Source organism: Ziziphus jujuba, chromosome 12 (assembly GCF_031755915.1).
Source record: "Ziziphus jujuba cultivar Dongzao chromosome 12, ASM3175591v1".
NCBI lineage: Eukaryota > Viridiplantae > Streptophyta > Magnoliopsida > Rosales > Rhamnaceae > Ziziphus > Ziziphus jujuba.
The window spans coordinates 24,110,222-24,134,931 of NC_083390.1; the positions used below are offsets into that span (position 1 = coordinate 24,110,222).

Genomic DNA, 24,710 nt, shown 5'->3' on the forward strand with positions numbered 1-24,710 from the left:
TTAAATTAGAATGTATTTAATGTTGTTTTTATTATTTATTTCAATTGGAGATTTTAATACAAATTTTATGGAATTTTATTATATGTTTAATTATCTATTTATATTAATGTTTTAACAATGTATTTTATCTTGATTTTACTATTTACATTGATTTAATGATTTTAAAGAGATCTTACTATGTTCTTACCATTTATTTTAAATGGAGATTTTAATTTGATTTAATTTTTTTCCTTTGCTTAATTATTCAATAAATTGATTTATTTTAATGATTTAATTATTTCCTGAATTGTCTTAATGTAAGTTTCATTAATATTTTTGTATTATTTGTTTATGACATTTAGTAATCATTTAGTAATTGTTACGAAATTATTTTTATTTCTATTCCTATTTTATTTTCATTATAAATTTTAGATGCTTGATTTATTATATTTTATTTGATATTTAGTTAACAAATTGTTTCTGTGATTTTTGGGGTATAAAAGATTGGGTTTTGCGAAAATGTTTTAAAAGGGAAACTTTTCCAACAGAGTGAATGGTGAAGGTTTTGAGAGAAAATATTATTTTTAATTAATTATTATTTATTTACTTATTTATTCTTAATTAATCAAATGCGCTATAATTATTATTACTATTATAATTGTACATTAGATAGGGTCACTCACTAAGATGATTAGCATCTCATATTTTTAAATTCTGTTCCCCTAGGTCCAAGTTGGGAGACGTTGATCGTCCGGGGTGAACTCGACATCTCAGTTCATTGCCGAAAGTCCAAGAAGCATTTCTTTCCTTTTTCCTCTTCATCTTGTATTGCTTTCTTATCTGACATTGAATAAATTTTATATTTATTTGTATAATGCTCTGCATACTGTATTGGACGCATTTTATTAAATACTGCATTGATTCCCTATTATTATTTTGAAGTGCTGCAAATTTATGGAATTAAATTGTAGTAATGTGGGAGGAATAAGGGGATGTATATAGAAGTGTGTTTTCAGTGCAGGAAAAATTATGGTAAGTCTAACCCTTAAGGGAGGTTCTACCGGATTTTCCATTGGAAGGTCCGGTAGGATTTCTCTGGGATCAGGACTTATCTAGGGTTCCGATGAGAAATTTTAGACGGTCCATACCGCAAGTTCTTAAGGCCTTGAATAGCCCATCATTCACCAAAAAAAGAAGAAAAGAAAGAAAATGTCTTGAATAACCTTAATGATAAAAAATATATATATACATATTAAAAAAAATTAATTTACTCGTCCTTTTTATTCATATTATATTCGTTATTATTATATAAATGAAATCTTTATTAAATGATAAAAATAATAAATAAAGGTAAAATAAACTTTTTTCATAAATTATTTAGATTTAAAGAAAAGGAGAAGGTCAGATTGATCTTTAAAATCTTCAAAATGCCAATTGAATTTTCATCAAACTTTGTTTGTTTTTTTTTTTTTTTTTTTTTTATAAATAAAAATTCCAAATAAAGCAGATTAATTTGAAAATCACACATTTATTATTTTTTTTTTTATGGAAATAAAAATTCGAAGATATAATAATAATAATAATAAAAAATCACATGGTAGGATAAGGTGAGGGCTCACGCATGATAGAGCAAAAAGGACAAAAAAGTAGAAATAAAGAAAGAAAAAGCCCTACTTGGCTTGGAAGCTTTGGTGTGGAGATCGGAGTGAGGCTTGGAGACCGCTTCGATCAGGTCCGGTGAGAGGTTTGGATTCTCTCTCTCTCTCTCTCTCTCTAAGTTTCAACTCAGTTATATATATATAGCCGTTATATGATACACTGCTTGTTTGCTCTTCGAATAATTCAAAAGAAAAGCTTCAAGCTTCAATCAATGGAAGTTTTCTCTCTCTCTAAACCCTCTCTTTCTCCTTTTACAGGCAAAATAGAGAAAAGGGGAAATTTTTTTTCCTATTTTTCTCGGAAAGAGAAAGAAACGAAAGTGAAAAGAAGAAGAAGAAGAAGGAAATTTTAATGGGGGTTTGATTTTGAAAGGGGGAAGAAGAAGAGAAGAAGAAGAAGAAGAAGTGAGGGAATATTGATTTTCAAATGGGGAGTAGGGTTCCGGTACAGCACTACAACATGAGATCGGCGAACTCTTTCATCGGAGGAAGCCCTTTGCACGACCTCAACACCGTGGATTCTCGCCCTACCGCCGACATTGAGTCTATCAGTGACGTTGATCGCGATGCTGTTACCGAAGATAGCCTCGACAACGACGATGATTCCAATGCCGTTGTTAGTTTACTGGACTTCTGAATTTTGATAATTTTTTTGTTCTGGAATTTTTTTTTTTTTTTTTCTTTCGTTCCCTTGTTCTTTTGAGTAGTTTAGTCGTATTTGTTTTCTATGCTAACAGAAATGAAAAATTAAGATTATAAAGATAAATATATATATATATATATATATATACACTAATAATAGCAAAGAAGAAAGTTGTTATAGAAATACCGATCCTTTTCTTTCTTTCTTGCTTTAGTGTTGTTTTTCATTTCTCTGTTTTGGTGAAAATGATGAAAACGAATGATTTTTAATCAAATTCCTACTTTTTACCCATTCTACATAAACTAATCGATATGGGTTTTTACTCTTTTAGGATTGCATGCATGAATCATATAGGAATTCTTTACCACTTCACAGCGTTGGAGTTGATGAAGAGCGCTCTAGCCTTGAGAACAATGGGTCCTCACGGGGTTCTTATGATATATTGACAATTGATGGTAAAATGTTCTTCCATTTTTATTTATTTATTTTCATCTTTTCTTATTAACCAATGTGGGGTTAGCCGAATAGGTTTAATTTTGAGTGGAAAGATGGGTTGATTTCTGCATTGAACTTTATGGACAATTGGTGCTGTAAGTAGGATGACTGAGCTGGATTTAACATTCATGTAGATGTCTCACCTATTGAAGCGGCAAGGGCAAGATTTCTGCAAATTATTGTGGATCATTTTATAAATGATCATGTGATTGAAGTTCCTGATTCTGAGGCTGATTATACTGCTCAATCTACTCAAGATAAAATTAATAAGCGCAAGGCAAGGGAAATCCAGTATGAAGGTGATCAAAGATTTGCTTTGCCCTTGATGTATGTGGCAAACCTGTATGAAACCTTAGTTCACGATGTAAATATTAGGCTTGCTTCCTTGAACGGTCTTCGTGATAAAACAATTGGGGTAGCCCTTGAAGCTGCTGGTGGTTTGTATAGAAGGCTAGCTAAGAAATTTCCCAAAAATGGTATTCCATATTCTTTCTTCATTGTTTGTTCCCATATCTGTGCACAGCATTGACTCTCACCCCCATTCTGCTCATTACTATCTTTGTAGTAGCATGTAGCCTTTTATTTGTTCTTTTGTTTTCTGTTTATTAAATTTGAACCCTTTATTGTATTATTTATGGTCTATATCATTCCGACAGGACCATGCACATATAAAAGAAGAGAGTTGGCAACATCTCTTGAAACAAGGACAAGATTTCCAGAATTGGTAATTCAAGAAGAGAAGCGAGTTCGTTTTGTAGTAGTCAATGGTTTGGATATTGTTGAAAAACCAAATACCATGCCTATTGATGACGCCGAATGGTAAGTTCATCTCTTTCTTTGTTATTATATTTCAATAATGTGGTTTTTCTTACTGTTTATCCCTTTTCTTCCTGTGATATTCTTTACTTTTGTTTTGGTAATGAATCTTCTATGTGTAAACTTTGTTAGTAGTAGTTTACTATGATTTTGTTAGGTTGGTAAAAGTACTTGATGAGTGGTCTATTGAAGTAGACCTTTGCCTATTGGTTAATGCACAAAGAAAGATAAGAGGGCTGTAAAGAAATACACTAGGCTGCAATTGCCTTAGTAGTGAAGAGTCTAACAATTGATGCTCCATCTCTTTATTTCACCATTTGGGCCATTACATGTATTCATTTAATTATTGTTTTCATTAGTTACACAAATGATCGAGAATTCCATTTGAATGTGCAGTGTCCAATTTTATCTTTTGTTATTGACTTTATTTTTCCATTTTTCTTTTTGACTACTTTTCTGTTTAGTGCAGGTTCAAACGGCTGACAGGTCGCGATGAAGTATTTGTCTCTGCTCGAGACTATAAGTTTTATTCCCCAAGACATAAGTATAGGCGTGCTGCTTCAAACTCTGTATCTAATATCGCTTCATTATCTGTAAGCTTGGTGTGCCTTATTTTCTAAATACTTGGTGGTCGATTTCATATTGAGGAAATTGTATGGCTCTTTTAAAATACATGGTGCTTAATTTCATATTGAGGAAATTATATCTCTCTCTCTCTCTCTTATTTTTTAATTTTTATGGACTTGAAATTTAGAATACACCATATATACTATGGTTGAAGCGCAAGAAGTTTTTCTCAGTGCTTAAACTGATGGCAAATTGTATTGGTCATGGATCTGTTAAAATCTATTCATTTTGAAATTTTAATTTGTCCCATTATTGTGATACAATCCTAAACTGTGGTTAGAGCAAAGTGGGAAAACTTTTGAGTTGTCTTTGTTGTTGTCCTCAAATATTTATGTCTATTAACTAAATATCTGATTTTTTTTTTTTATTCCCTTCTTTCTCATACTAAATCCATTTCAGAATTTTCCTGGGAGTGATAATTCTTCTGTGTTGACTACTGCTCAAGGATTCCGTTCTGCAAGTGAAGTAAGAGTTTCTTCATGGCCTTATTATTATTATTAGTCAAAATAAATAGCTATCCTTATCTCTCTTGATATGGTATGTTTTGTTTCCTTGTTATATTAAAATTGTTCTTTATAATTTCATTTCCCTTTTTCAGGCACAAAATCAGCAGCAGACGCCTTGTAAACATCATATGCAACAGCTCTCTCACCAACCTCAATTCCACCCTATTCACCAGAATCATCATCAAGCTATGCAGCAAAGTCAACATACAACCCACTATTCTCAAAACCATCAATGTGGTCCACCATCTCACCTGCCTGAAATTACCCATGCTCACCATTCACCAACTATGTCGCAACACATGGCTGTCTTGCAACCCCTTGCAGGAGGTCATGTTGGGGGGCGTTTGCATGTACTGGTGAGATTTTTATTTTCTGTTTTTGTAATTGACCTGCTTTTCCTTCAATATCTGCAATTAGAGTGCATATGTCATTTTAGTTAACATTTTGGGCATTTGTCTTTCTGAATAAAAGGCAATAACTTGCTTGCTGTTTCTAAAAGGTTGTGTAACATTTTCTGCCGTAAATAGTCTTTGAAAATTTATTTCTTCTGCTTTTTAACTTGTCTTTTGCCTATTGATTTCCATTGTCCTGTTAGTTGTTAAAGTTGAGTTTAGTTGTTTTAATCGGTGTTGATATTGCTAAGTACTTCATTTTGCTTTCCAGTGCTGCCTGTCTGTTTTCTCATCAATCGTTCTTAAAGTGAAAGGCTCTGGAAATTGGAAAACGAAGAATAAAATAATTGTAGTTCTTTTTGGAGAAAAAAATGATGTTGGACAGGTGGGGAAGGAAAGAAAATTGACAATTGATAGATAGGTTCCTCTAATAGTTGAAAATTGTAGTTGGTTTCTTTGAAGTTACTTTTCTTTTTGCCAAATTTTGTCTTTTGAAAGTTGAGAAGTATGCAAGTGTATAATTCTCTTATATTACTTGGTATTAATATATTTTTGTAACTTTTTGTTCTAATATCTAGGTGTTTTTTTTTTTTTTTTTTTTTTTTTTTTTTTAACCTTTGCCATTTCAGCCATCCAGCCCTGCAAAGTTTTGTGATGAATGTGGCGCCCCATATTTGAGAGAAACCTCCAAGTTTTGCTCAGAATGTGGTGTTAAGAGATTGGGAACATGAACAAAAATTGTCTCAGGCCCATCCCAACTTTATTTGTGGCCGCGTGAAAAAAACAAACAAATAAATAAATGAAATGTAGCCTTTTGATTGAATGGTATTTTTATGTAAATAATAGAAATCTTTTTTTTTTTTTTAATGTTTACCGTGTATTTTAATTAATTTTTTATTTAAATTTACTTTGTTTTTTTTTTTGGTTAAAAAATTTACTTTGTTTTGAATATAGTAAGGTTGTTTGGCTTGAATAAGGTCATTTTTCACTTTCAAAGTCGTTTATACTATATATATATTTCATTAAAGGGATATTTACTTTTTTCTTATTATTGTTAATTATATATTAATGGAGTCATCAAAAGAAAATTTTCCTTTTAGCAGAAAGAAATAAATAAAGGAATCAATAGGAACTTATCTAATTGGCACTTAACGCATGCAACTTGTATTTGGAAGGAAAAAAAAAAAAAAAAATTGAAATCAAAACAAACCTAACCCATCTCAACCCAACTAACCACCCTTTTAATATTTAATTATTTTCTATTCTATTTTTTTGGTAAATATAATCCATTTAATCTTTATGGCAAAAAAAAAAAAAAAAAAGGCTTTTAACTTTTGCAGTCTGCAAAAGTCTTCATCATGAGGTGAAGACAAATTATGGGTGACTTTTTTATTCAGCCTAAATATCCAAAAAGAAAAATTATGACCTTTTTTCAAAAAAACAAAAAGTTTCAACTGCTACTAAAATCCAAATGCAAATAATTAAAAAGCATTTATTATTATTATTATTATTTTCTTTTCTACTACCAAATATTCAACTACATTTCCTTGTTTCCATCGACAAACCAGCCATACTTGACTCCCCAAACTTTTCTTCTCCAAATTTCCTTCTCCCAAACACTTTCTTTTCTTTCTTTCCTTCTGCAAACACAAATACTAAGCTATGAACTCCCCCACATTACCCAAATCATCCTCCACTTCACCATCTTCTCTCTTCCATTTCAACTCCCTTTCTTCACTCACCCCCAGAAAACCACTCCCACCCCTAGATCTCCGTTTTGCCAACCAACATCCCCGTCATCCCCTCCATGTCCCCACCCTCAAGCTCAGAGCTTCTTCTTCATCCCATTCTGAACCTTCTTCTAATGGCAGCACCAGACACCCAACTGTTCCTATACTCCAACGCTATGCAAAAGCAGCCATCTTTATCGCCGCCGGCGCCGCCATGGTCGTCAAATCCTCGTACTTGCCGGCCATCGCGGAACCTCCAGCGGCTGTTGCCGAGAAACTTGACGAGCAAGACCAAGAAGAAGACCCCGTTCAAAAGCCGGCCTCTTCCCCGCTCTCGGAGTTCCTGGAATCGAATTCGGAAGCGATTGAAGCTCTGAAGTCCCTTCTGCAGCAGAAGCTCGAGAACGGCGAGGATGAGGAGGCTTTGAAGATAGTGAAGCGTTTGGTGTCGGCGCAGCCGGAGTCGAATGAATGGAAGTTTCTCATGGCAAGGTTGCTGAGCGAAATGGGCGAGACCGAAAGTGCACGCCACGTGTTTGAAGAAATTCTCGAGAGGAATCCCCTCTCGTTTGAGGCCCTGTTCGAGAATGCATTGTTGATGGACCGACGTGGGGAAGGCGAGGATGTGATCAAGCGGTTGGAGGAGGCTCTGAGGACTGCGGAGGAGGAGCACAAGGCGAAGGAAGCAAGGGATGTGAAGCTGATAATTGCCCAGATACAGTTCTTGCAGAAGAATGTGGAGGAGGCTTTGAAGATTTACCAGGAGTTGTTGAAGGAAGACCCGAATGATTTCCGGCCGTATTTCTGCCGGGGAATGATCTACAGTTTGCTTGACCGGAATGTGGAAGCTAGAGAGCAGTTCGAGAAGTACCGGCAGCTTTCTCCGAAGAAGTTCGAAGTGGAAGGCTACTTAAGGACGCCATTGTCAAGGATGAAGCTTTTTGGAACCGATGAGAATTGAGGATAATTGGATAGTAGCCTTTGCATTGCAGTGGTGAGGTAGTAGAGGTGAAACGCTTAAGAGGCAGAGACACTGAGACTGATATCATAATTTTGCTCTTTTTTGTTATAAGTAAGCATTTTTGCACTTTGAAAATGAATCCACCCGACTAGTGATGGAAATATAATTTAGAGAATAAAAGAATGAGAAGTTGATTTTGTGTTTGAATGAAGATGGGTATTTGAACTATGATTTTTGCTTTTCTAGGCCCACTATAAATATTTGGATTGAATAATATGAAATTGAAGGAGTTACTGGTTTTGGCCCCAATACAGGAGGAATAGCATATAGGCTGCTTCCGTTGGGTGTTAAATTATGATATGTTCTCTAAATTCAATTTCTATAAACCAACAGTTTTATAGTATATAGCTACAGTCAACCTGAGATCCATATAGTCATGTAAATTTGTTTTTCCTTGAAGAGAAGCTTTTTATCATAACAAGCATAGTATAGTTCACTGTTTATGTCACATAGAGTACTCAGAGTCCTTTTGTCCTTCTCTTTTTTTTGGACTTTAAATTATTTATGCTACTACTTTTGGGTTCTAGAAATCAGCATTGGATTGAAAAGCCTTGACTTAGCCTTGTCAGAATTGTCATTTTTCTTAGCTGTTATATTATTATCATCTTTACCACATTAATGACCAGTTGAAATAGAGAACTTCGAGTGCCATAGCATTCCCTGATGATTTGGAAAAATGTTTTACAGCAGAATATAGCATACATCATCAATTGCCTTCAGGGACTCAAGGTCCATCTGGGTGGTAAATGTTGGTTCTGGTTTCACATTTTAGATGAATTATATATCAGACTGGAGAAAGAGTTTACATCCAACATTGCCTTCTGATAGCATATACTATCGACTAGTTTTGAGATAAAATTCGCAGTCAAAGAAGGGACGGTGAGCTAAATAGCAATCCCACAAAAACAAACCTGAGCTAACAAAGCTAAATCATTTTGTATAGATACATAAAAGAAATTTTTGGTATGATTTAAGAAAAAACTACAATGCCCATACAAATCTGAATTGAAATATTGTAAAAGCAAAATTCTAATCCAATTATACAGCTTGTATGACATTCATAATATCATTGGAGAATATTGTTGAAAAATAATAATTTCCCACTTACCAAATCTCACGTCTAATGCATCAGAAAGTTGCGCTTTGATTCATCTGTCATAGCAACCACTTCCTTCAACAAGATTTTCTCTTCAGAATCAAGTCAATCCATCAGTTAAAATAACTGGCATTCTGGTAATTTTATTTTCTCTTCAGAATCATTTGTCTTGAGAGTTTGGCGCCTGATGGCCCACCAACTCAGTGTTTGATTATGGAAGCTCATATTTCTTCTGCATATCAGAACTGGTTGTGGAAAGCACTCTATGTATCAGTTGCTTCCGCTGTCAAGGCTCCACTTTGACATTTCTGAAGTTTTAGGAATCCTTCGAAATATTTGCCTTGATATGGTGTCCTTGGAAATTCGAAGTTTTAAAATCTATGTTCTGTTTTCATGAAACCAATAATGATGGTGATGATCATGTTAATTACCTGAAAATCCAAACTCTATAAGTCCATTAGCTATTAGAAGTTGATGATCCAAGTCATAATCAATCACTTAAGACATGTGCGTTTTCTATTAACACATTCGCATCTTTTATGACACTAAAGGTAGAAATAAAGACAATCAGATAATTTAACAAAGATTGGCTTGGCTGATAATCATCTAAAAAGTACTGCTGATCTCCATTACCAATAAACTTACTTCCTGCTTCACTTTCCTACCTCATTGGACAATGATAATAATCCTGCAACCACAAATCAATATCTTTACACCCGCCTTGAACATGTGAAAATATACTAAAAAGATGCATATTAACAAGGGAAAGAGAGACTAATTACAAGATGCAACAAGAAGGAAAATCATCTAAATAATAGTCATCTTGGCATGCCATACCTTCATTTTAGGTTGTTTGGTTATTGGAAAGTTGTCTCTTAACGGTGTTAAGTTTAAGGCTTCAACCTTGTTACATTTAATTAAGAAAGATGAGTAGGCTAGGGTTTTGTAGAAAAGAAGAAGAAGAGAAAAATTCAGAGAGAAACAAGTATTGAAATCTGCAACTGAATTGTATATTCGATAAAATGAAAGTAGCATAACCCGCGCAACTCTAACGCAGGTAGCGGTGCTCGACCACGCGAGCTAGACAACTTCGTCCAAAACTAACTAAATAAATTAACAACAAAAAAGTCACATGGCATTATTAAAGAGACACGTGACTAAACAATTATTTCCTTCAATATGTTTAAAACTAGGAAAGGTCTATAGTAACGTTGTAGGACCAAAATAAAAACACAGAGAAAAAAAAGAAAAGGAAAAAGGAAATTCCACGCCAATGAGCGTTTTAATGCCTGAATGGACGGTCAGCCTTTTTTTTTTAATGAAAATCCATTGGTTACAATTAAATGAAGTGGACCCCACAGTAGTTAGCACTTAGCAATGTCAGATTACTTTCAATCAATTATAGTAAGAACACCAGTCAACGTCAAAACAATTGACACATGAACCTCAGTGTAATTTACGAAAAAAGAGAAAGTGGTAAATATTTTAAGCTCACTTGAACCTCACACATTGGGGTGCGTATAATATAATCACACGTAACCATACTTTCTTGGAACTTACAAAAATGGAAAGGTATCTATCGCTGTCTTCAAAGCTAATTAATTAAGAAAGTCCACAAAGAGTTCAAAAAAAAAATATATATATATATATATATATATAAATAAGAGAAAAAAAAGGCAAAAAATAAAAAAAAAACTTATAAAATAAAAGTCACTCCTTTCAATTGGTATAAGATGTTATACATATAATAAATTTACATTCTAACAATTTAAAATTTTAAAATTAATAATAATTTAATATAATATCAAAAATTAAAATTTTAAAAACTTAATTCAAATTATATCACTGTAAAACATTACCATTTATTTAAAAATTAACACTTATAAGGACATGTGTTAAATTAATACCAGATATACCTATTATAGCTATGGAAACTTCAAATTTTGGAAGGTTGCTGATGAATGGATCATGGAGATAGAGGAGAGAACAGGAAATGCATTAAAAGGATGGTGGGTGGGTCAATGTTGCTTTTCTTTTTTGATGAAAATTCGGTAAGAAGGTAATCACTCCTTCCCATGTTTAAATATCTATTAAAAGGACAATGAGTCCTCGCAATCCTCTTTGCTATAGGTTTTTTGTGATATAAATGCAGTCTATTTATAAAAGTTTTTTTAAAAAAAAGTATGGTGGGTTAAGCATTTCATTTTACTTGAGGAAGGTTCAATCTGTGGTGGCTATATGCATGGGTTTGGTGTGTGGGTTTAGCATTTTTTTTTTATTATTATTATTTTCTAATGAGAGAAATAGACTTATAAACATTTTAAGAAAGTGTAATACCCTAAACCCTAAATTATATATTATATAGTTTAGATATATTTTAGCAACTATTTGAACTCTTATGAAATTGTTGGCTTATAAACCCTTTTACTAAAAGTGTGTTAAGTTCAAATGTAAATTTTCTATTTTCAAAAAAAAAAAAATTGTAAATTTACTGAAATGTAATTTCTTTAAAAAAAAAAAGACAAAAAACAAAAACAGAGACAAACATATAATCTTTCCATCTAGTTTTTTTTTTTTTTTTTTTTTTTTAAATTAAATTCTTTCAATATTAATACACAAAAAAAAATGACAAATTAAATTACAACTACGGTTGTCTTATGATAATAAAACATCACTATAGGAATATTCTATAGGAATAATCACTATGTAGTATAAAACATCTCTATATACGTATGAATACTGTCCAAAATATAATAAGATATGACTGATGGCAGTCAATCTTTTACAACCAACTTCTTTTTCCTTTGTTATTACCTTAAAAAAACCTTTTTTTTTAAGAAAAAATAAATTATTTGGTTTTTTAATCAGAAAGATAAATAAAATAAAATCTTTGTCAACTTAAACAAAAGAACTCTTTTTTTTCCATCAGCTAAAGGTGAATGAATTCCTCTATATTCTGCTAAAATTAAAGTTTGAAAAAGAAGAAAAATTATTGCACTTCAATTCCGAGTTTTCATTTGGGTTAAACATTGTGAAAAATATATATATACACTGTAACACCCCGTCCCAAATCGCACCGAAATCCGTGCACGTTGACCGTTGACCGAAGGGGTCAAAAGTTGACTTTTTGACTCGGTGGGAATTTCAAGTTGACCAGAGTACCGTGGCGAAGTGCACGATGCCACGAGTTCGTAGACTGGTAGCACGTCGAAAACGGAGCTACGGTTTGAAAGTTATGGGCAAAACAAGTTGAAGTGTAAACTGTCCAAAAGGTGCCGGGAGTTGACTTTTTCTTGTAATGTAATTTTGAGTTGACTCTTGTATGGCTGTAAAGTACTCGTCGATACGAGTTCATAGACTAGCGGCACGCTTAAATCGGACATTTGGTTAAAAAGTTACGGACGTTTGAAATTCGCCGGGTACCGTATTATTTTAATATATCTGACTTAAGTACACAGTAACGCCATGTGTCAGCTTCTGATTGGTTCACGTGGCATGAACAGTGTCACGCAGGGGTTTTATTTGTTAAAACACTTGGGGAAGAGAGAGAAAGAGAGAGAGGAGAGAGAGAGAGTCACCGGCCGCCGGTCATTTTCACGTTTTCCGGCCTATTTACTGTACACGCGCCGGCCATCCAGATTGCCCACCTCATTTCCGGCAAAACCTCCAAATTTCACGGCGAACGGCCGCCGGACGCGCCCGGATCGGACGTCCGAAGTTTGGCGGCGAGTTTTTCCCCTCCACCGCCGGCCACCGCGAATCGACCCTGTTTTGGCCGATATACAGTACACGCGCCAGCTAGCCTTGATCCTCTCCTCATGTCCGGCCTACCCAATAAAAATCACGGCCATCGGACCACCGACGCGCCGGGATCGGAGCGTTTTCCGGCGAGGGGTCGGAAATCTTCAAACGGTGATTTCTCCGCCGTCCGACCTCCGTTTTGCTCACCGTCGGTCCCGTTGGATTGATCTCCTCAAGATCTACAAGACTGCAAAATTTCACAGCCAACGGCCACCGCACGCGCCGCCGCCAGCGACGGTTGCCGGTGACCGTGGCGGCCAGCCGAAAATTACTGTTCCGGCGAGTACCCGAAATTTCCGGCTGGCTCCAGTCCGCTGTGTTCGACCTCCTGAACCTGAATCCGGCTTCCGTTTCCGCCAACTCGCGACGGTTTGGGAGAATTGCGGAGCCGAAACCCGAAAAGCTTCCCGACGAAATTCCGACCCCGTCGGGTACGATCCTTAGAAATTGAGACCGAATCTGTGATCAGCATCACTCGAGTTTCGATTCGGTATATAACTCGTAAATTCTAGATATCGTTTGTGTTTTGATCCCCCCGGGTACCGGGTATTATTTACCCGAATAAAATATTATTTTATTTGACTGTCTGTGAATTTTGTTCTAGGAGCACCGGTGAGTCGTAGAATTGATCCCGTGGTGGATCATGGGTTAATTGCGTGCTCCAGGTGAGTGACCCACCTTCAAATTAATTTTGGAGAATTTAATTGATGAATATATTATGTGTGAATTAAATATTTGGAATTTAATTTCTATGTGCCAAATATTTATTGGATTTATTGTAGAATTATTTATGAATTTATTGGATTTAAGAAAATGCGAATTCTACAAATTTATGCCGTGTGGAATTATTTTATGGTTTTGAGGATTTTGGAATTGGTGTGGTTTTAATGGTAAATTGGGCACGATTTGATTTTCAAATATTTCAAGGAAAATATTTGGTTATGTTGGTGATTTCAAATTTTATAAAATATGCCCATGGAATATTATGAGATTTGATTATGATATTTCGAGAAATTATTTATGCTTGGAAAAATGTGGATATTTGAATTGATGGATTTGGGAGTTGGTGGATTTGAAAATCATGGAATTTATGGTATTGATTATAAAGTAATTGTGGAGAATTTCCCCGTTCAAGCGGATGGATTATGCCCGCTATGTTTATGAAAAATGTGAAATTTGTTTTATGATTTAAATTTATGGATTTTATGATTTTTAGATGCACCGTGCACGTACTGGTGTTCTGATTATGTGATATGGTATATGTGATATGGATATTGTGCACACGGATATGATTAGCGCGCAGGTGGGTGTGAGTATCGCGCAGGTGATATTATGAGGGTGTCCTGTGGATGCCATCGGAGAGGGTGGCCACCCCCCTTTGGCCGGGACACCAGGTTAGCAGCGGCGCAGTGGGACGCCACGCGACCGTATGCCGGTTTCTCTCTATAACCTCCTGTCTGGCAGTACCTCGGGACGCTGGGTACTCTGGCGCCACTGGTATATAGTGGGTGCATCAAATGATTTTCAGAACTGTGTTTTAAAAATAAAATGTTTGGAAACTGTATTGGAATTAAAAATATAATTATTACTGTTCGGATATTTATTTGATGTCTTGGTTTTCGGGGAATATGAATAAAGGGTTTTGTGAAAATGTTTTAAAAGGGGAACCTTTCCAACTGAGAGAATTGTAAGGATTTTGAGAGAAATTATTATTTCCAAATAATTATTATTTATATACCTATTACCGTGGTAGTATATTGTATAGTAGCAGGGTCGCTCACTGAGATGATTAGCATCTCACACTCTTAAATTCCGTTCCTCTAGGTACCAGGTTGTCGGTGTTCATCCAGAGCGGACTTGATCTTCATCGCTGTTTTACTTCGTGAAGTACCCTGTTCTTCTTTATTGCAGTTGTACTATTTCTTTCACTCTTGTTGTATTTATCTTGCACTGGATTACTGTATTTTTGTTTTGAAGTGCTGAAATTTGTGGAACCAATTTGTAGTTTGTGGGAGGAATAAGGGGATATTTTTGAAGTGTGTTTTCAGTGCAGGTAAATTTGTGGTAAGTAAATCCCTTAGGGGAGGTGCTGCCGGATTTTCCGTTGGAAGGTTCGGTGGTATTTCCCTGGGATCAGGGCTGTCTAGGGTTCCGGGGAAAGAATTCTGGACGGGTCCTGACATACACACATATATTCACAGCTCTGATACGGTGGTGCTTGCATGCATACTAGATAAACACCATAATTTGAGTGTCCAACATCAACATGTTACTTGGCAAAACTGTTAGGCAATATATTGCTTGAGATTAGACGTTTAAATTATGGTGCGTATTTGATATGCATTGTAGAAAAATTATATATATATATATATATATATATGTAACTAGGTAGAAAAATATAAAAAAGGGTAACAAGAAGAAAAAAAACGAAACTCCTCTGAAAGGTGACGTTTTGTTACAAAAGTATTATCTAGATCATATATTCGCGTACATCTTATTCAAAGAAAAGCCTTCATTTTGATTCTATGTTATTATTAGCGAGTTTAACAGAAATATATACCTATACGCAAAGCGATTCTCTACTATCATCTTGAATAAAAAGTTTTCTCTATATTTGCAATATAACTCTACTCCACTAGCATTGGCATTACCTAAAGAATTGATGCTTCCAAAGATTTCCGGAACATGTCCCCATTTTCACACTCAGAAAAAAATTACTTTGTAAGTTATTTGGGATACGTTAATAGAAACCACAAACTTAATATTTATTTAACTATATTAATTAAAAAGGCAAGCTCCTTATCTTTTTAATTTGGTTTTCTCTTTTATTAACAAATGTTGTTACAAATCATTCCCTACTAATTAAATTGAATGAAGATCTTAACAAAAAAAATATTTCTTTATTTTAGATTCTCTACTTGTAGCATTAAGATACTCAAAAAAGAAAAATCCTCTTTCCGAAAACGTTAAAAAGAAGAAAGAAAGAAACTCCCTTATCAGAGGTGTCTTTTTTCGTTTTGGTTTTTTTTTTTTTTTTTTTTTTTGGTTACAAAACTATCATCTAATGTGGAAACTTTTGAGATTTTCTTAGAAACCCTTCGTTTTGATATTATCCTTTTTACTAGCATTATCAAGTTTAAAAGCTAAGAAATTATCCCCCCCTCCCCCCCCCCCCCAAAAAAAAAAAAAAAAACTCGGTAAAAGTTTTTCTCTATAAATTCAAATCTATGAAATCATCCATGTCTTACCTTCTTCTCCGATATGCTGGTTTGCTCCTTTCTTTTCTTTTTCTTTTGAATCAACAGCGAATGATTCAATCTCAAAATTGGGCCTCTGACTATTCAGTTGAAAGAGAGAGTCGGTTCAATGATTCATGTGTAGCAGTAGCAGAGTACAAGAGTGGTGCAGTGGGGTAAGCAGTGGTGCTTGCTTAGAGGTAACACCTATTAATGCTGATCAGCTACCTATAAGCTGCGAGCCACCGCACCGGCACCCACCTTGCCAATCACGCCCGTCACCATTAACAGTCCTCTACTCTTCGCTCCTCCTCGAGATCTTAAGTTCTTGTGGGGGATGCAATAGCCAAAAGTTGCTGCAATCCTTGTTTCAACCGAGGCTTTGTAGGGGTGCAATAACCAAAAGTTGCTGCAATCTTTGTTTCAACCGAGGCTTTGTACAAGTCCATAGTCTGCAAATTTAGCCCCCATATATGTATATATATATATATATCATATCCAAGAAGAATATTAGATGGTCTAAGATCTCTATGTATGAAAACTTTAATGGGGCTAATTAAAACCATGTAGATATTCGACACCTCTTGCAACATCTAAATGCTATGGAAAAGCCTTCTAAGTCCATATTCAACTAGGGAGCGTCAATGGATTAGAAGACTTCCATAGCTTAATTTGGATGTTGCCAGAGGTGTTGAATATACATATACATGGTTTTAATTAGCCCCATTAAAGTTTTTATACATAGAGATCTTAAACCATCTAATATTCTTCTTGGATATATATATATATATATATATACATTTATGCGGGCTAAAGTTGTAGACTTCAGACTGGTACGCCTTGCTCCAGAAGGGAATGCCTCGATTGAGACAAGGGTTCCAGATACTTTTGGCTATCTTGTTTGTTTCTAATTTTCTATTTTCTATTTTTTTTATTGAATATTATTTTTTTTTATGTAAATAATGGAAATCAATGTATGTTTACAGTGAATTTTACTTAATTTTTTTATTTAAATTTATATTTCTAATCTTGCCTAGCCAATAAAAAATAAAAATATAATTTAAAAATACCAGCTCATTTATTCATTTTCTCTCCCTCTCTTTTGTGTTTGTGCTACTCCGTTAATGAATAAGGATTGCAAAACACCAGCTTTTTTATTCTCAATTTTCAATGGCCCCATTTCAATACAATGTTAGAGAAACCCTAAATTCAACAAAACACATCCATCACCATGTATAAATATATATATATATATATATAGATATATAATTTTTTTTTTCCTTCTTAACAAACAAAATTTCACCGACTCTTAACCAGCAAAGAAATTTCACTGACTTGGCTACAAATAAAAGTAAAAGGAAATTGAGGTGAAGCCGTTGCCACATAGTGGCTGGAGGGTTTCTTTGATATTTAATAACGGGGCTCATTAAAAATTAAGAATAAAAAAGCTTGTATTTTGCAATTATCTCACGTGGGCAAGCGGTTTTCGTTTATTAACGGAGTGGCACAGTATAAAAGAGAGAGAAAAAAATGAATAATTGAGCTGGCATTTTTAAATGAGGTTTCAATTTTTAATTGGTGAGACAAAGTTGAAATTGAGTTTTGGAGATAGAAAATCCTTGCCCTAGTGAGGTTGAATAAGGTCATTTTACACTTTCAAATTCATTGATGATATATATATATATATATGTATATATGTAAAGGATGTCTACAATTTTTTCTTTTTATTTTTTATTATATATCAATGAATTCATGATCAAAAGAAAATTTTCCTTTTAGTAGAAAGAAATAATTAATGGAATATTACCCCCAAAAAAAAGAAGAAAATAATTAGAGCAAAAAAGAAATAAATAATTTAAGGAATATTACCAAAGAAAAAGAAGAAGAAGAAGAGGAAGAAGAAATCATTAGGAAAGACTTATCTTATCCTCTGAAAATAGTTTTTGAAAACTGATGGGCAAATAATATATTTTTGTTTTGAGAACAATTTTTGTTTTCAAAAACAAAAAATAATTTTTAAAACAAGTGACCAAACATATTTTTATCTTTTTCTCTCAATAGAAACTCATTAAATAACCTGTTTGATCATGTTTTCTATTTTTTATTTTCAAAATATAGAATGAAAATAGTTTTCTATTATTTTATTAAAATAATAAGTGTTTGACTAATTATATTTGAAAATAATTTTCGAAAACCAAAAACATACTTTTAGGGTTGGGGCACACGGTTTCGAGTTGTGCAGGATAAATTGTAATTTTTACTTTCATCTGTCAATGCTCAAGTACCAAATGTAGTGAACCAATATTCTTTTAATTTTTTTGAAAACTATGAAAAACATCTTTTTATTCTTTTATGTTTTCTGTTTTCTTTTCCATTTATTCTTTTAAAATAGTTTTTGAAAACTAATGATCAAACAATATATTTTTGTTTTAAGAACAATTTTCTGTTTTAAAAAACGAAAAATAAATTTTAAAACAGATGGCCAAATAGGTCCTAAAGGAAAATTTTCTGTTTGGTCATGTTTTCTATTTTTTGTTTTTTAAGCATTGTTTTCAAAATATAAAACAAAAATAGTTTTATATTATTTTATGAAAATAATGAGTGTTTGACCAATTGTCTTTGAAAACAATTTTCAAAAATCAAAAACATACTTTTAAGGGCAATGCACGTTGTTTTAGGTTTTGCGGGGTAAATTGTCATTCTTATTCTCCTCTGTCAAAGCTCAAGTGACAAATGCAGTGAATCAACATACTTTTAATTTTTTTGAAAACTATGGAAAACATCTTTTTTGTTTTTCATTTTCTTTCCATTTGTTTTCTGAAAATAGTTTTTGAAAATTGATGGCTTAACAATATATTTTTATTTTGATAACAATTTTCTGTTTTCCAAAACAAAAAACAGTTCTTAAAACAAGTGGCCAAATTATATCTTTTTCTCTCAGTAGAAACTCATCTACTTTGCACTTATATATATATATATATATAATCCCAATACCACAATTTTATTAAAGTAGATTTGAATTAATTTATGATCCAATTCATAATCAATCACTTAGGCCATGTGCATTTTCCATCAACACGGTTTCATCTTTTATGTCACGAACGACAGAAATAAAAACAATCCAATAATTTATCGGATAGTGACTAATATTTAAGCCGTCAACCTTGAGCAATTGCTTAAAAAAGAAAGTTGAATTAGCAGTTTAACTAAAACAAAGAAGGAAGATGATGACACTTGCCAACTTTCGTTAACTAAACAAACTAGGCACAAAAGGGTACATATATGCATTTGCCATGTAATTGTGGTCATTACCCTTGTCCATACATCAATGTAGACTTTGCACCCTACTACAAGAATGCTTCCCTTTTCTAGAAATCAGGAAAAATACTATAGTCCCAACAACCAATCTAATCATGAGCAACCCACCAACCATTGCAATGGCAAATCCAACAGCTACCCCTATCTCCAATTCCTCACCATTACCAACGGAGGGAGAGTCCGTAGACGGGGGTGATCCAGTACAGTTGAACCACCAACACCACCACCATCATCACCGCCACCAGGAGTTTTCGGCCATAGAGGGGTCTCAATATCCTTACCAATATCTGAGTTCCCATTGGTCTTAACAATAACATTACTCCTAAAAGGTGGTACTTTACCATGAAGCCAATTATTCGAAACATCAAGAAGACGAAGATGAGGAAGTGTTATAAGCTCTATTGGTATGCTACCAATGACATTAGTATCGACAAGGTTCAATGTTCTCAGGGTAGTAGCAAGCCTGGAAAAATTACCCATGTTACCAAAATTGATAAATGCAATGTTTTTATCAATGTTTTTTTCAATGCAAGTAATACCTCTCCCATTATCACAAGGTTCATTTCCTATCCAAGAACTTGCAAAATCAGCTTGGTATCCCAAGCTTTCCACAATTGAAAACAAAATAGCAATACGTGTATCACAAGGAATTACACCGGGTGTTGGTGGAGTTGGTCCTGATCGTAGCATATTGTTTGTTCCATTAATGCTCTTCTTCAGAGCATCCATGCATGGCTGGTCCGTTGGACGACTGAGACGAGTACTCCACTGAAACAGAGACGACAAGAAGAATAAACAAGCGGGTTAAAACCCTAGAACACCATAAACCCAGATGGGGTTGGAGTTCCTTCATTTGATTTTTCTTAGGAAAATTAATCAGCGAGAAAGCTTCTGTAAAACAGAAAGGGGAGAGCGAGAGAGAGAGAGAGAGAGTAAAAGAAAGAGAATTGGAAAAGAAAGGTAGAAGAAACTGCGGAGATGGTGGAAGTGAAAGTGGAATGGAAATTTAAAGGAAAAGGAAAGCTTAAGAGGGAAAAAAAAAAAATGTATTTATTTATTTATTTATTTTTTCATGCGGGAGATAGTCACGCATATGAAACCTTGCCTTCTGAGATTTAGCTAGACGTGTGAGCTTTGAATACTTCGGTTTTGCTCATTGAATATAGGATTTTTTCGGTATACAATATTGTATTGAAATAGATTGTATTGTAATGAATTGTATAATATCATATTATACAGTATTTGGTATTATAATGTATTATATTATATTTTTTATTAAATAAAAATAAAATATCCAAATTTATATATTTTATTAGTATTTGTATTTTTTTCATAATTATTTTATTCAAGCAGGTTAATTAAAAACATTTATCCAATTAAAAAAAAAAAGAAAAAAAAAAGCTGCCGCATATCTCCATTAACATCACCAATCCAGCTTGGTTGGGCAAGGTGGAGGTATTTTTATATTTTATTTTTTTGGGTTAAACTTGGCTGAGCCGTGTCTTGCTGGGTGGGACTGAGATAGAATAAAGAAAGGACGGGGGCAACCATGTATTAGCTAATACCAACTATTTCCTATGTATAAGTTATCCAGCTCCTCTTGTATTAAATTGGACCCCACGTATTAAGTTATCCAAGCCTTTTTTTTTTTTTTTTTTTTTTCCACCGAACATATAATTGGGATTAACTAATACAATACAAGCCTTTATACAATGTAATACTGCCCATCAAAAAGGACCATGGAGAAATGCAAAAAGAGATATCGGAATGCTCTCCAAGAATCTGAGAATATTTATTCCCGAGGATAATTAGCTTTCTAATAGTGTCCATGATCCCTTTAACCATATGACGTGGATTATTTTACTAGATGGCATTAAATGTATGAAAGGAGCTCAGAGCCATTCAGTACTTCGATTGTACTTAGAAATTTTTCCCAGATTCACATCCTTTGTCTATAATGTAAATGAGAACGATCGGTAATATTTGGTCCATAATCCTCCATGTATTCTCATATTTTTTTAACCAATCTAGTCTCTTTCTTCTCTTAACAACTCTTTGTTTTTCAAAACCACTGATTTCTCGTTGACACCTTCAGCCTCTGTAGGTTCCTACAGAGCATAGCCAAATGGGAAAATTTGTTAAATGACCCATCTGTTCCTTTGTTAATGCAGGAGATTTTTGCGAACCCAATTGTAATTTTCTTAATAAATGTCTTCGGTGGGCCACAACTCAACAATAAAATGACATGTGTTTAATTAAAATGGATTGTTGAAATATTTTTTTAAAAAAATGTTACTCCCTAGCAGGTTTATCCAAGACTCCATTTGCTTTTGTTAAAAAGCATTTTACCAAATTAGTGCTAAAACTACTTAATTGCCACAAAGAATCTGATTCCAAAAAGTTAAAAAAGAAATTCAAAAAAAAAAAAAAGTTTATTCATTTAAATATTTTGTCAATATTTTACAAATCTTTTGAGTTCAGCATTTTGTCGAAATTGGAAACATTTATTATCTATAAAATTCTCTTATGTTAGCTAAGATTAAAATTTGTCAATCTGTAATATTTTGTAAGATGAGGTGTAATATAATATTTCATTCGATGCGTCAAAGTTTAGTAGGCAACTTATGAATAACTGCAAAGATTACCCGCCTCGTTAAGAAAAGGATAAGCGAGATAGATACATTAAAAGGTTCTTGAAATCTAATCCATTCGACAAGGCTTTTATTCCCCTTGAATTTATGTGCTTAATTGAGAAAAAAGCTTCACTATTATTGGACCCCCAAAAAAAAAAAAGGTTTGTCATTATTTTAAATGGCCAAGAGTCCCAATATTCTCTCACATGCTTTACAAGTAGGTTTTAAGCCACATTAATCAAAATTGAACCACGCAAGTTTCTTAGATAAAATTGGGAAAGATTTGGATTTGTGTCTTTCAAATGTTTAGCCTGAAATTGAATGCAAACGCATTTTCTTACGTGAGGGTTTTTTTTTTCTTTTTTTTTTTTAGTGAAGTGAAAAAAAAAAAAAAAAAGCAACAACGCATAGAGTTAATTTTAATTCTTTCCTATAAAATGCTACATTTTTGGTAGTATGCACTCTTTTTGGTTCATTTGCGTATTATCAGTAGGTGCATGTGAAAGTTAAAAGAAAATATAATATAATATAATATAATATATTTGGGATTTTTGCATTTCTAATTTCAACTTATTAGCTAGTTATTCTGTATTTCTTTTGTTTTTTTAATAATGAATGGAACTTACGTAGGCATAAAATTTATATTTAGGAAGAGAAAAAAATTTTCCTTTTTTCTCTCTAATCTGTATTAATAGAGATTTACGACATGTTTTTTAAGTATTTACGACATGTTTTTAACTTAAAAAATTGAGCTATTATTATTATTGCTGTTGTTCCACTCTCTCTATATATATATATGTATATGTGTGTGTGTGTACATGTATATATATATATATATAGATATGCAGATTAATTCTTATATGTATTTAATCCTGAAAATCTAAACTTAAATTTGGGAAGTTTTTGAAAACTAAAAACATTCACGTGTAAGTTTTTAGGTTTTTGCTAATAATGTTTATTAAATTGATTAATCTGAACACTGAAAAAAAAAAAAAAAAAACAATTTTAGCAACATTAGAGTTATGTTGGAACTAAATTTTGCTCGGATATCAAATTGTTTAGGTAAAATCACTTTGTATTACATAAGGATTTTGCAGTACTTATATGCAAGCACGCATACAAGAATCACAATCCATACCCATACATAATGACTTACGTACATACAACCAACGGCATCACACTCATATTATCTTTTTGGACAGAGAGTAACACACCTAGCACTCTACACACTTTTCTAACTTCAGTAGCTACCTCTTTCTCAAACTAACAAACACACTCACTTTAACTTGAGAGCTCACCCAAAACAGCAAACCACATATATATGTAGTTAGACCATTGAAATTAACCTTAAGAAAGGTTTCCAAAATTTCCCCATATGTCTAAAACTTTCCCAAATCTTTTTTTTTTTTTTTTGTTTTATTTTTTTTCCTCAAAACTTCCCTATATGTCTAAAAGATTTGGGGAACATTGTGAGAAAATTTGGCAACTTTTTCTACAAGCTAATTTGAATGGTCTAGCTACCTATATATGTTTGAAGAAAACATATATGAATAATCTATTTTGAACTTTTGAGTTATAAATCTCAAAAAATTAAGGTTAAATTGAAAAACAAGAAATATTTTGGAAACTTATTAACACTTGTTGAAATTTTAGAAACTTCCAAAATAATTTCAATTCAGTGGTCTAGCTACATATAATTCATCAAGAAAACATATAAGAATACATTATTTTAAATTGGGAGTTCTAAATGTTAATATAATAGGGTAAAACTGAAAAATAAGAAAAGATTTTGGGAAATATATATATATATATATATTTTAAATAAGAACTGGGGAAATTCAAGAAACCTTTTTAAAATTTCAATTCAATAGTCTAGCTACCAATATTTCTTCGAGAAAACAAATAAAAATACAATGTTTTAAACTTTAGAGTTTTAATGTCAGGAAAAAAAAAAAAAAGAAGGAGAAATTTTGAAATATAAAAAAAATTTGGAAAAAGTTTTAAACATTTGGAGGAATTTTGGAAAGCTTTCTAAAATTAAGTTAATTTCAATGATCTAACAACCCATATTTGTTAAAGAAAACATATATGAATACTTTATTTTAGAAAGGTTTGAAAATTTTTCCCAAGTGTTTAAAAGTTTCTGAAATAAGTTTTCATATATGTTTTCTTAAAAAGTATATGAACATTTGTTGCCAAAAATATATTATATGATATTTAATATTAAGGGTTTGTATAGGGCTGATTTAATTTGTGGTGTATCTAGAAGCTCTCGAATTTCAATTCGACGTCGCTTTTTCAGTTTTGAAGCCCAAGTGCATTCCTAATGTGGCCCAGTGGTGATACCTTCTCCCTCAGTGGTCAATTATAAGGTTTTTCTTTTTTTTTTTTTTTTTTTTTTTTTGGGCACCAAGGAGGTAGATTCTGCCAATAGATTGAAATTTAAAAGCACACACACACAAAAAAAAAAATAAATAAATAAATAAAATAAAAAGGTTAGCAGTGCCATATGTAGATTTACACTCTAAAAGATATACTCTCTTGTCCTTGCGGTTTGTAGCTGAATTTGACAATTTGTGTTTGATGATTTTTGTTGTTTATTTATTTTTGCCTCAATTTCCAATCCACATTCACAACCTATTAGCTAGCTCTTGAGATTGGAGATATTTGTATATCTAATTCAGTGTGTAGAACTTTTTGCTGCTTATAACTTATTGTTAAAGTGTAAAGCCATTACACCATATATCTTCCTACTTCAT

At 33.0% G+C, this 24,710-nt stretch overlaps 2 protein-coding genes and 1 long non-coding RNA gene across 6 annotated transcripts; 2 read left to right on the forward strand and 1 right to left on the reverse strand.

Moving 5' to 3' along the window:
- Nucleotides 1-1,591: 1,591 nt before the first annotated feature.
- LOC125418795 (uncharacterized protein At2g02148) lies at nt 1,592-6,065 on the forward strand. Of its 4 annotated transcripts, none has more exons than XM_048463332.2 (9): nt 1,592-1,723; nt 1,896-2,253; nt 2,612-2,735; nt 2,910-3,251; nt 3,432-3,594; nt 4,061-4,184; nt 4,618-4,683; nt 4,817-5,080; nt 5,746-6,065. In XM_048463332.2, exons 2-9 carry the CDS (start codon nt 2,065-2,067, stop codon nt 5,845-5,847), a joined length of 1,374 nt encoding a protein of 457 aa, XP_048319289.1. In that variant the 5' UTR covers nt 1,592-1,723; nt 1,896-2,064; the 3' UTR covers nt 5,848-6,065. The 4 variants fall into 4 exon arrangements, with proteins under 4 accessions (XP_048319289.1, XP_048319286.1, XP_048319288.1 ...); XM_048463329.2 differs by lacking the exon at nt 5,746-6,065 and adding an exon at nt 5,388-5,687; XM_048463331.2 differs by lacking the exon at nt 5,746-6,065 and adding an exon at nt 5,388-5,687 and having other exon boundaries at nt 1,631-1,711.
- A 576-nt stretch (nt 6,066-6,641) lies between these two features.
- Nucleotides 6,642-8,018, forward strand: LOC125418665 (protein SLOW GREEN 1, chloroplastic). Its single transcript, XM_016040384.4, has one exon. It carries the CDS (start codon nt 6,779-6,781, stop codon nt 7,805-7,807), a length of 1,029 nt encoding a protein of 342 aa, XP_015895870.3. The 5' UTR covers nt 6,642-6,778; the 3' UTR covers nt 7,808-8,018.
- A 766-nt stretch (nt 8,019-8,784) lies between these two features.
- LOC132800217 (uncharacterized) lies at nt 8,785-10,239 on the reverse strand. Its single transcript, XR_009635091.1, has 2 exons — nt 9,801-10,239; nt 8,785-9,651 (listed from the first exon to the last, which is right to left on the reverse strand). It is a non-coding gene; the product is annotated as an uncharacterized LOC132800217 (long non-coding RNA).
- Between the last annotated feature and the right edge of the window lie 14,471 nt (nt 10,240-24,710).